General features: G+C 34.8%; 1 protein-coding gene across 5 annotated transcripts in view; it reads left to right on the top strand.

The window, feature by feature from the left end:
• The window catches only part of LOC149547781 (uncharacterized), a 42,210-nt gene that overhangs the window by 15,554 nt on the left and 12,969 nt on the right, over positions 1-13,687 (top strand). For 2 of the 5 annotated variants that reach the window (XM_089791832.1, XM_089791833.1), the window contains exon 4: positions 6,206-6,319. In XM_089791832.1, coding sequence (XP_089647958.1) covers positions 6,206-6,319 — 114 coding nt within the window. Of the gene's footprint in view, positions 1-6,205; positions 6,320-6,687; positions 7,929-13,687 lie in introns of those variants that run through there. The other 3 variants (XM_089791834.1, XM_089791835.1, XM_089791836.1) reach the window with 3 other exon arrangements.

The following is a 13,687-nucleotide window of genomic DNA, read 5'->3' as shown; positions in this document are numbered from 1 at the left end:
CCTCTTTTCTTCCAAAGGACTCAAAATAGCATTAAAGTCCCCACTCAATATTAACATATCTTCCCAATTCTGCCTAAGGATGGTGGATAGATCTTGTCATACAATCCTTTTTTGATTGGGATCATTTGGACCATTCAGATTAATAGCTTGCCAAACCCTCAAGAGCTGTTTGGAAGCTATCTCCATCCACATCCAATATCTATTTCTTGCTCTAATCTTGATTTCCACCCCTTGTTCAGACCACATCGCTCCTAATCCACGAGAGGCCCCAACCGAGTCCACCAATTCTCTTTTCCATCTAGGGAAATGCCTTTTGAAAATCTCCACATCCTCATTGCTAATTTTTCTTTCTTGCAAAACGACATCTGATCTAACGCAATCAAGGTACTTTTTGATCAGGCATGTCTTGTTAGTGGCATTGCAACCTTGACATTCCACCTAAGGAGCCTCATTGCTCCCGGGAAAGGGCATATCCCCTTCCTGATCTCAAGAGCTTATTTTGATTGGCCATGCTCCCTGCTATTGCCAACTTCAATTTTGCTGATTGGTCCCCTCTTCTTACTATCCCCTATATTGGGTCTATTGATGACAGATAAAGATTGTATAATGGATCTGTATTCCATGATGCCTAGAGCATCTAGGAGCCCTAGGTCATCCAACCTTCCTTGATCTTCCAATGGATAAATCTCATATTCTGAATCAGTATCTCCACTGCTATCCTTAACCCTACAAAGGAGCTTTCCAAATTGCAAATGGGGGATATTTCTATAGCCATAAAATTCTGCCTCCTTGGCCTTCCACTTGATTTGTATTCTCCCCCCAAGAGGGTATAACTCCCATTTCTGACTCCCCTTGATCATCGCTGTCCACATCTGGGTTCAACAGTTTACTATTACCCTGGTGTTTCCTACTCTTCTTAGACTCCCCTTTCTGACTCTCAGGGGCCTTTATGCTTCTCATATCGTTCCCATCCTGTGTGTCATGATTTGGCCCCTGATGTAAAACTCATGCCTGGTGGGTTTCTTCAGCTAACTCCTCCCCTGATTGAAACCCCTGTGTTTCCTTTGAGGATTTGGTAAAATCTTGGTCATCACTTGCCTGCTGCTTGAGCCCATTCCTTGCACTATGCACACTCGGTTTTTGTTGCTTGTGGATATCATCTTGTAGAATGCAAGCACCACATTCCATCACAAAGGAGGAGGTGATTACAACCCTTTTTTCTATCGTTCTGTCCAAACTTGCATTCAAACTTTCCCACCTATTACAAATAGATTCACACATGGTCTTTGTGATCTCCGATCCAAAATCAATACCACTTTTTTGACCTATCAGCTTGAAAATTTCTTGTTCCAGTTCATCTCAAGGAAGTCCTTTCCTTTTATCAATTGCAACTAGGAAAGTCTCTCGTGTTTGTGGAGGGCATGTTAACATTAACCTCTATTTTTTCCTTCCATAGGTCTTCCACTGACCTAATCTCGATTTTGTCAAGCAAAGGATGAGTCTCTTGCCAAAGAATTTGCATGCCTGGATAGGTGGAGAGATCGTTTGCATCAATAGCCTCCTCAAAACATAAGAAAGACCCCATTTTATTCCCTATGAACTTTGCAGTTTCAAGGTTTCTATATTCTTGTGGCAGGTTAGGAAGCTTAATCCATAAAGGGATTTCATTCATTTTTCAGTAGTAGGGTTAAATCTTTGGGGACCAATCCACAAAAAATAAATCGACCTTCCAACAGAAAAAACCTACTATTGAAGATCCATTCCTTATTTGATCCAGTAGAGAAAATAACTAGAAAGAAACCATTTGTGAGTCTTGAGAGAAGATTCCTTACCTAGATACTGTTCACACCGGGATTCAATCTTATCAAAAGACAACCTTGGTCCTGCCTAGTTTAGAATAAAAGGCATTTTGTTTCAGGGAGCTAACATCTGCAATGTTGTGACTACGACATGTTCAATGTTCGAATTGGGTGCCTCCTTGGGAGCCCTATTTTCGTCCCCATCTATGATTTCCCGTTTTGGCTTGCAAAGCTTCTTCTCTATCCATTTGAAATCAAAACTCTGTTCGCCCCTAAGCGGGTATCCCAACAATTTAATTTGCCTGAAACTTCGATGTTGATTGTGCACTTGCTGCCCTTCCAACGGTTTACTATATTGAGTTTTCTCATTTTGTTGAAAGTTGGGTGCATAGGCATTGTATTGTAGCTCGGTTAGCCCCTACGATTGAAGGGTCACTGAGGGCTCTCCATTGCTGTTAACTGAAACGTCCATGCCTATGAAAACCAGGAAACCTCCTCTATGGCTGCTCGATGTCACGCTCCATGCATCTTGCTCTTGCCTATTCATTAATTCATGTAATATTTTACCAATTACTTGTGTAACATGGTATCAGATCCAAATGATTTTTTTGAATTTTATTATTATTTCTTAATTGAAATTATTTGTTCTAAAATTTTCTAAATTATTCTAAAATCAGTTTTTGCAAAAATTCTTTAAACAACACGTTTGGGGTTTTCATCACATTTTGAAGCCTCGTTTTATAGTTCAGCAAATGATAAATTATCTTTGGAGAATCCAGAACACTGAAAAAAAGAATCAGTTGTGCAAATATTCTTGGATTTATTACTATAATCTACATCAATCACAAATCTAGTGTAACAAATGGATTTTCATAACAAAATAAGAACTAATTTTTGGTTTCACATAGAAATGAAAGATTTTTCTTCAACCAACTTTCAAAACAAAGCATCTTAATCCCTTTTCAAGAGACATTAACTGATTTAACTACTAACAATTAATTGAGATAACCATTCAACTGAAATAATTTGAATAACTATTAATTGAAATGACGATTAACTGAGTTAACTAAAATAACGATTAACTGAAGTAATTGAAATAATGATTAGCTGAAGTAACTAAAATAACGATTAACTGAAGTAACTGAAATAACAATTAACTATCATACTTTGCATATAGTAAAGAAAAACATGATCAGTTACAAGAGGAAATTAAATGCATATCAGTAATGGAAAGAAGAAACATACAAGAAGTAACTGGCAGGTTTTTAACTAGTTGTGTAAGCCTTGGCTTTTGGCAAGAGGAGAAGCATTGACTCAAGCTTAACCTTCCAACCTCGGACCATATTCATCCCCACTCAATTTATTGAATAGAAAGGCCCTCCCTACTTCGAGATCAAGCTTGGGATACTTCTAGTTCAGCCACCTGAGCATTTCCGGTGTTTAGAATGTCTGCACAGTTACGGACGGACATGTCTGAATAATTGGCACTATTGACATCAAGTGATCATAGATGGAAAACATGCCTTTAATGACCTTGGCTAAGGTTTTCAAATGGGTTCAATTACCTGATCACCACCGCTCGACTTGACAACAGGAGAACAAAAAGTATGAACATGCATGAGCTATTAATTGATTTTTCCTTTTAAAAATAATATAGAATTGTTATGCTATGTTTTATTTTTATTTCCATGTTATTGGAGATTTCTATCTCACCTCTTCACCTTTTCTTTGGCTATACAGCCGAGTGAGTCCTAAGTGTTTGAATCTCAAAGCAATCAGCTCTGTTTGTTGATCCTCAACTTGATATAATAATATTACATGTTTTCATCATATCACATTTTTGTGACCTGAGAAATATAATCTTAAGACTTGCAAAATAAATACCATTTGATTCTGACATTCAACAGTAAAATAAAGATGTGAAATCATATCATGAACAATTGGTCTTGACTTATCATGAGAAGTTCCGACTTAAGGAGGAACTATCCGATGATATCAAACAAGGATGTTGTACGACATTTCAAGAATTTGTATCTTACTGCTATAAATACAATGCAGTGGTATATGATAAAACATGTTATAAATCAATTGGATATGGTAAGTCAACCAAATAACTTGGTAAGTTCGGAAAATATTTTAGCCTTGGTTGGATGCTATTAATCAATTCCTTCACGAAAATAACTCCAAATGCAGACCTCAGTGTGATTACCAATCACGTCTTTCAATAAAAGTATTCAATGAAATGGGCAAATCGTGACAAGGAAATATGCAGAGGGAAAGAACGTGAGGAATAATGCAGAGAGATATCGTGAGGAATGAGACTCAATGGTCTTGCTATATTCTTGGTTTCTCATAGCTTCCATAAATAAAAGGCTTTCCAAGATCGCCAGCCGTAACTCATGATCGTTCTAAAAGATTTGCTTTCTTGACCCCTCAAGAATCAAATGCCAAATGTGCAATTCGATTTGTAGTAAAGAATTGAAAAAAAAAATAAGGAAAAGAATTTGAAGGTTAGAACTCAAGGATAGTTTGTAATATATTTATCTATTTGCATGTAGATGTATTTATAAAATGACATCATATTATATGTTTTATCCACGATTGTATCTTATGTTATGTATATATAAATACATGCGTTATTTGGAAGATTATTTTATCTTCTTGTACATGTATTTAAATGTACGTATTAGATAGAATCTTGCATAAAAATGATATTATGGTGTCACTTTTATTTCTATATCTATGTGCACGTACATAAATATGTGTTATAATGAAATGATGGAAAAGTCAAGCATAATCCGATAAAGGTATGTATTTTAGTTAAGTTAAAATCATTAATGCTTTTAATGTTTATCTAATAGCTCATGTGTGTCCAAATGATTGTACTCTGCTATACAAGTCGTTAGGTCCTTACCAAGATAGTTAGAGGTCATACTTGTCGACCAAATAAGTGGACTAAGATAGTATCCCATTCCATTGATCTCTTTTAGCAATGCTTCTCCCCTTCATCTTCTCCTGCAATCACCCGTGCAACATTTTCCATGATAATTACAAGTTCCATGATAAATCCATAACAACATTTAATATAGATATTAGCAAGAAATTTAATTATTAACCATAATTCTGAAATCAAGCAACTGCTAACTTCTATCATCATCATATGCCAACAATGGATAACGACCATCATCATTAAACAATTAAACAAATAATGCATACAACGGATATATTTAACTACCCTTTTCACATGATTATGAAAGAAAATCCATTCAATTCAACAGCTATACATAAATTTAAATTAGGTCAAATTTTGGGATGTAATATCTAGCCCATAGCAGTCACAATTAGAAGCACAATGTAAATTCTGCTCTAAGTTAATCATTGTATATAGAATACCTAGAAGGGTGTGAATTATTCTTTATTAATATTAACTAGAATAGGGTACAATTACCAATAAGAGCCCCTGCCAAAGATTAGTATACGAAACTTCAATCAATGATATCATCTCATAAAACTTCTGCTTGGGCCGGACAAATCTTCAAGATCATTGGACAGTATATCTTATAATCACAGTTAAATTCTTCCATAAGCAGATAGTTACCTATTCTCAGAATGATTTGCACCTTCCAGTTTTGCATTAGGTTGTTATTTATAAGTGTACATGGAATGAAATATGGAAGCTCACATTCAGCATGATTTTTGTCATAGACATGGAAGAAATGATTTTCTCAAAATATCAGAAAATTGGAATCCTTACTGAATTTAATCATAGACTGTCAAATACTCAACAGCTTTCTCTCTCAATAAAATGAAGCATATTATATGAAGTACAAATGAGACAGTTTGGACACCACCTGACTTTTGTAAGAAATATGCCACTGCAGATGTGCAAATGAACATTTGAAAGCAGTGTTAAAATGTCGAAGAAATTGATAAATACAGAATCTATAAATAGACATGCTTGTTTGGTTAAAACGTAGACTAAGCATTTTGAGAAAATCATTTCTTCTGAGTTGAATCAATCCAAGAATCTTGCACAATCTATTATTATTAAATTCTTGTAAAGCATTGGATAGCATTTTCTAAAATAAACCAAAAAAAATCAATAAGTCAGGATTCTTTCCTAATAATCTAACTGGAAACTTTCAAATTGGCTGTATTTCACATTTAATTTGACCCTTAGCTCTCACACAGAGCTCAAATATGAAGATGAATTCACATGGCTAATCCTAATTTAAGTCGAGAATTTTAGAAACAATATGATTGATAGAATAGTTTGGTGTAATTTTGTAATTTAGCAATCCATATCTTCTGCTGTTAAAATTCTACATCTTCAAGTGAATATCAGATCAAAGACCATAGCTATTAATTATCACATATCCTTTAACACCTGAATTTCTGCCTTTCAGTTCTTGGGTCAGATGTTGTCTACAACGAGGCAATTGTTCATGATCTACTCACTACTTTGCAGGGTCTTTGTGGAAGTCATACTATCATTTTCATTTCTGCAGAGCTTCGCAATGGTAATATTCACTAACTATACTCACAGTTGTTTATTAAGTGGCATTTGGATATTCGTTTTTGATTGAGAAATATATTCATTTTCTCTGAAACAATTGAAAAGCAGTAAAATATATTACTGAAAAACTAGGAAAGTTGAAAGAACATTACATGGTTTCCATCGTAGTGGACTTTCTCTCACACCACTGGCATGGAAATGCAAAAAAACCAATCCATCTATGAATAAAAGCTGTTTCCAAAATATCTCTGAGAGTTTTCAGTTTTACCTTGAATATATAATTCCTAATATTAGCCAATTCACATATGCTCGGCTTTCAACTCCTCTAGCTGCAGAAGACTCTACTAACTCAAACTTTATGGTGCGGAGCAGTCACTTCGAGTTGAAGATAATTGTCGACAGATGTTTGATCCAAATCGGAGGATACCCTTGCAAAATCTCTGGTTGTTGCCTCAGAGAATGTTGGTGAAGAATTGTGCCTACCTGCCATGAATCTTAATTTAAGCGGTTGTGCTAGGAATCACTTTATAACACCAATGACCAAGCATTCCAACTAAGATCTCCAATTGCTCATTTAATTTAGATTCCAAATTCACTGTTTTCTCATGGTGGGGACCCTCTAATAGAAAAGTGGATTGGATAATGGTCAAACAACACTTAAATGCACACTAATGAGGCAATCGAAGCAAGGAAAAAACACAGAAAAAGATAATTCTGTGCAAGCATAACTCTATTAATGTCTTTAAGATTCTCTTGGCCTTGCCTGAGTTCGGACCATGTGAACCAAGCTGGGGACAAGGGATGGTGGTGGTGGCAATTGAGATATGGAAGATACCTTATCTATGACAGGTAAAACCACACTTTTTTCTAGTTCAACTCACCATCACATGGATTGCAAAGCTCTATCGTCCATGGACTCAGTGAGATTGAAGTCTTGGTGGGCATCTAGCAGCGCGTATATTCATAGTGCCTAGAGGACAACTGTCAAAATCAAATTACATCTAAACAATCCATTTAAAACTCCTGTAGACACATGACTCTTATTTAATGGAGACTCAATAATTATTCTACTATCATACTTCTAGACAGGATCAATTAAGCCTTCTACATCCCAAGAGTATACAATCATGGGTTGACATCAAGATGCAGAATTTCCTTGTCAAATCGATCAAGGGCTGCATCACTAATAGCCAAGAATTATTTCTTCTTGTACTTCACAAATCTCTAATTTGATATGGTAGATGTTTCTCTTGAGCAAAGTAATTTTCTTTGTTGAGGGAATGGGAGCAATGGTAAGGATTCCATCAAGCAGGAGTTGAAGTAGCATTCAATTGCATGTGAGATACTACCTCAGTCACCTCAAAATGAACAGAAACATGCACCGTACCAACTCTAGCAAAGCATGCTAAGATTTTCTTCATTACTTACTCCAGCGTGCAAAATTTGATTCATTAAAACTAAAAGCATAAAAAGAGAATTTAGATAGTGAATTTTGTCTGTACAAATTGTATATGTAAGAAATTTTCTGGAACATAGATATTATATCAATTTGAGTCTTGCAAACTAGTTTTGCACAAAATGTTAATAAAAATTTAGATGTTATTTTACTTAAACCCTGAAGTTGAATTTCTTTAAGCATCACAGAAGACCGTGACATATTTAGTTGATTTTGTATGCAATGCTTTTAGTCAGTTTGATAATGATGGAAAACATACAATATCATGTAGACTGTGATATACTTATAAAATGTGATACACAAAACAGATTTAAGATGTTATTATTTTTGAGGAAATCAGGTCTCTAGAGATGCATATTTTGAAGATTTCAAGTTTGTCGAAAACAATCACATGACATGTTGAACAGAATAAAAAAGATTTAGCAATGGTAACTTGTAATTTTGTTACAAAGTTTAACCACACAATTTATAAATCTAAGAAAATTTATGAAGCACGCTAATACTGAATTTTTCAACCCAATGTCATGGAGGACTTCCATAATAAACATAAACTTGGCTAAATGTTTAATTTTTATAAATCTTAATTTCTTAAGCATTACAATTTACATATATAATGACATATAACTGATTTTACCTGCAGTGAATTTCGTGAGTTTAGGTATATTGTGATCAATATTTGTAAGAATAACTGTTTAATGAGGAAAATGCATCTTTACAATTAGATATATTGAAGGCTTTCAAATTCAGAAATACAAATCATAGACATGATCTTCTTTGTATTAAAAACAGTTCACAAAAAGATTTACATCATATCCATGAGATCATTACCAACCAACTAGTCTAACTGTAAATATCAAGTCTGCCATCAAAAAGATCTAACAGTTATGCTACTGATCAGTTCACATCATACAATACAAAATAATGAGATCGAGAGTTTTCACTATCATATACTATATACATAAACAAGGTCATACAACATCCCATGATCATATGACATTATTGCTATCTTCAGCTCTATCGGTATCAAACCTCCCCAAGGGGGGATCAATGTCTGGAACAGCAGTAGCAGGTGTGTCCCAATGAGGTATTAAAATAATGTTTTATTGTTTATTTAATGCTCAATAACGTACTTCATTGTAATTTTAGCTGATAAGATCGTCTCTAATCTTATCTGCAGTTAGAAACTTGCTTATTTTGTAAATACTGTAAACTTTTTAATTGTGCATCCTTGCTCATTGTTAATACATCAAATAATTTACCAATCACTTGTGTGATATGGTATCAAAGCGAGATTAATTTTTTTTGAAAGAAATATAATTTCTTTTAAAAAATTATACCCATTATTTTTTTCAAAATTTATCTTTTAGCTTGGGCTCATTAGAAACTTGGTATTTAAACTCTTTTCAAAACATGACTAGGGTTTTTTGTTGTGTTTTCTTTGCAGAATTGAGTGGATCTCGACAAGGGTTTCCTATTGCAAATCGTGACTTTCTTGTTGCAAATCATGTGGTTTCCTATCTGCATTTTTTCATCTCTTGTAACTTGTGGGTGGCCAATTTTCTTTTTCCTACCCTTTGCTCATTTTTGTGGGAGGGTTGCAGGCATTGTTTTTTTGTAGGAATAATCTCCTGCATGTCTAGATTTCTCTCCACAACGATTGGATTTTGGTCATTTTTTGCCTGCTTGTTTTCTGGCCATTTTTTCTAGATCTCCTCACCATTTTTTGGGGTTGTTTTGACCCATATTTTCTGCAATTCTACTGCTAAGGACGATGTCTAGGGTTTCTAAAACCCTTTGTCACTGATTTACAACCATATTTGTGTCTCCATTTTTTTAGATCTCTGCAATATTTTGGGTTTTAAAAAAAAAACGGCAAGGTTTTCTTTAGAACTCTTAGGTTCTTTGTCGTAAAAAACTAGTTGCAGATTCTTGGTGGGTTTTTCAAGAGCTCAACTAGGTTGCTCTTAGATTTTGCTAGTACCTCATTTTTTGTGCATCAATTTCCATGTGGTTAGTTTTATTTTGATTTCAGATTCTTTCTGGGTTTTTTAGATATCTTTTGGGTGTTTGTAGAAAGTTTCTAGGTCTTCAGATAATTTTGTCTTGAAATTTGTGCCTTGATTTTGTGTCCACATATTTATACCTATCTCAATGCATTGAAATGTGTACATAGAATTTCGTGCACTCAACATCTTTAGAGTTCCTTGTTTTGTGTCTCAAAAGATGTGAAGATGGCTTCATCGATCAACATCATGTTGGAAGGTAGTCAACCTTTCAATGGTAGAAACTACAACACTTGGAAGCAACAAGTGATGATCATTTTTTAGTATCGTTGTCTTGATAAGATCGTCTTGGGCACCATTCAACGTCTAATTGCAATGCATAAAGATTAGTAAAAGTTTGATGAGCGCAATTATGAACATGCCATGCTCATTAAACTTTCTATCACAAATGATCAACTTCCATAGGTTCCCTTTGGAAAATCAGTCGCTGAGATTTGAGAGCACTTGAAGGGCTTGCAAGAAACCTTTGATAAAAGTCATGCATTCTTTTTAAAGAATCAACTTTTCTCCATCATGATGGATGAGAAAATGTCCTTACAGGAGTATCTAACAAAGATTAAGGACATTTGTGATCAGTAGGAGGCGATTGGTCAGAAGATGGAGAAAGAAGACATGGTGGTTATTATTTTAATGAGCCTTCTGAGGTCTTATGAACATTTTGTTGAAACTCTCAACATTACTTCCATGAATGTTGATATGAAGTTTTCAGACCTATGTACCAAGCTTCTGCAGCAGGACCATTCGAAACAATAGTTTGGTACTAGTCCTTCCTCATCTTTCGCAGAGCAAGCTTTTGTAGCACACTCTTAGTCAAAAAAACAAAGGGAATGGTTAACCTTCGCAACATAAAGTCTCAAGTCAACCTTAGGACGATTATAAGAAAAATAACATACAATGTAAATACTATTATAAATATGGTCATATGAAGAAGGATTGCCGTCAACAATTGGCTTATGATCAAAAGAAGCAAGGAGGGTCTCAACAAAAAGTGCATGTAGCTGAGCACGTTGAGCATAAAGAATTTTCCTTTTACGCTTTCATGGCTAAAATATATGCAGATTTTGTGAAGTCTTTTTCTTGGTACATTGACTCGGATGCTTCCCGCTACTTTACTCATCAATGTGATTGGTTCACAAGCTTCTCTTTGTTCACTAACTCAGTTATTTTTGAAGGAGGAGAAGAATGTACAATTGTTGGTGAGGGCACTGTTTAGGTACATTCTGGTGGGAGGGATCTGATATTCCTTAGTGTACTATGTTCCCAACATAGAACTAAATCTTCTTTCTACTAGTTAGATCCTGTGGAATTATCCTCAGTTGGATGTTGTATTCAACTCACACAACTGTTTGATTGTTGATCGAGAGACTCACACTAGTATAGTTGTTAGCATTGAGAATCATGGTCTTTTCTGACTTGTGGATACTAGTGATTCTCTAGAGTTAGCCATGGCAACCATAAGTTATCCCATCACCAGTCTTTGGCATGGACACTTAATTTTGCAATATCTCTCTTAGTTGGCTCAGGAGGAGTTTGTAGCTAGTTTACATGAGATCCAGATTCAACATCATGGTGTTTGCGAAGCTTGTCAAGATGGGAAGTATTACTGAACATTGTTCAAGGATGTTGACTCATGGCAAGCCTCTAAAGTACATTAGTTGATTCATGTTGATCTTTGTGGGCTAATCAATACACATTTTGTTAGTGGTTGCAGGTATTTCTTTCTTTTTGTTGATGATTTTAGTTACAAAATATGGATGTACTTTCTTAGACAAAAATCAAATGTGTTTATTGTATTTTAGAAGTTTAAGGCCTTGGTAGAAAAAGAGTTTGGTGGTTGTATAATTACTCTTAGGTGAGATGGGGGGGAATTTTGTTCTATTTCTTTCTCCAGTTTCTGTGATACACATGGTTTTAAATGTCTGTTAGCCACACCTATAATAACCCCAACCAGTTATAACTTTGTGAAACACCAAATTCTTCTCCAATTTAGTTGTTTGACATTTCCTCAAGCACTTTGCAAGCAAGCTCTGATACCAATGTAATATCTCTTGCCCAAACTGACTAATTTTAGCTTAAGGAATATTGTCAAACACTTGTATGCTGTCTTCCTCTTTTTTGATTTTTTTTGTGTTTCAGACTGTTTGATATAGTTTGAATGATGCTAAGAAATTCACAATGTCCGCAAATGATATTACAATACCTCTTACAATGAACTAATATGCAAGTGCAGTTCTTTTTGGTATTTTTAATGCATATACATGGAAACTAGATATGTAATGCATACTTACAACCAACTGATATTTTGACAAACAATTGGCATAAAACTATTATGTTGATCATATATGCTATTAAATGGTCATTTCGTCAAACAAATGGTATGCAACATATATCTCCTTTATTGGATTCCTTCCCATGTACAATGTTGCTATGAATTTGCCAAGACAAATGGGCCTACAATAATGACTACAACAATGCCAGATCTGATTATGAATTATCACTTACAACAACAAAATTATATGCCTAAGATTACAATGCTAACTACTAATAGTTGCAAGAGGAACCTAATAATAGTGATGCCCATAGATGGAGATGAAAGTTGCAATCAAAATCAAGCATAAATATTGTAGCATGACACTGTTCACGTTTATTGTAGCAACAAGGAAAAAAATCGATTACTAATGGCTGCCAAAGATGAATCTTCAGGTATGTACTTGATAGTCCTTCAATATTCTTCAAACCCTTAGATTATTCCTTAACTTTAAGCACAAATAGAATTCCAAAATAAAGCTCTCTTAAATGCCAAATTCAGTGGATATTTCACCACCTCAAATGGTTGCAACACTAAAGAATTGATGCCCTCTAATGGCTAACTGAAATAAAAAACCTTTAGTTTCTTCTCCCAAGTTCATATCAAATGCAACTGACAATAATCTGATGCCTAATAATGAAGCTCTCGCCTCTATTTATTCTTTTCCTTCACCCTTCTAGAAGGAAATAAAATATTATTTAATTGCACTCTCTAGAAGCCTCCCCCTTTCCAATACAATAATTAGTTGTGCTTCTAGAAAATTAAATAAATTACATATAAAGACACCTTTAGATTTATTTATTTATTGAATTTAATTTAATTTATTTTTTCTTATTTCTCCACTTAGCCTTCAGAGAATGAAAAGCTAAGAACTCCATTGAGGGTCTAAAAGATGGGGGAACATTACAGTCCAGCCTCCCTAAAATTGCTTGTCCTCAAGCAATCTAGCAACACAATGAACTCCAACCTCTACATGGATCCAAATGAAGTAGTATGCGACACCCTTGTCAACATTGAACCAACTACATACCACTAACATCATCTGGACCAACAACATAACTTGTAGTACAACACTCAAAACCTTTGCTAATGATGTAGGAGTTAGAATATCACCATAAGAAAACCCCACAAGGAAGATCTTCATCCTGGTCCCCACCCATATAATATATACTGGACTAGAACCCTAATCAACAATCCCATTGAAGAGACGTAGCTACAAGAGAATCATATGCACTCATGCCTACTATATCAACAAAAGGTGTAGCCGTGTTAAAATCTATGGACACAGGAATATTACCAACTGTCGCAACACAAAACTGAATCTTTATAAATGGTGAAAACTGAGCCCAACTCCACTCAGATGAGTGATCAACATCAACCTTAAACATCAGTTTGTCATAAGACAATGTTGCATCCATGTCGAACATAGTACTGTCCATGAAGTGAACATCGACACTTTGTTGATTGATAGTATAACATGACTTTGTCACTATATCACTGACCTCATCAGCAATAACAAGTTTACTATCATCAGAGCACACATCT

The sequence above is a fragment of the Cupressus sempervirens genome, chromosome 7, assembly GCF_028749045.1.
Source record: "Cupressus sempervirens isolate cs-2001-9-10 chromosome 7, ASM2874904v1, whole genome shotgun sequence".
Classification (NCBI taxonomy): domain Eukaryota; kingdom Viridiplantae; phylum Streptophyta; class Pinopsida; order Cupressales; family Cupressaceae; genus Cupressus; species Cupressus sempervirens.
The sequence above is the reverse complement of the archived record's forward strand: the minus strand, read 5'-3'. Positions and strand labels throughout refer to the sequence as shown.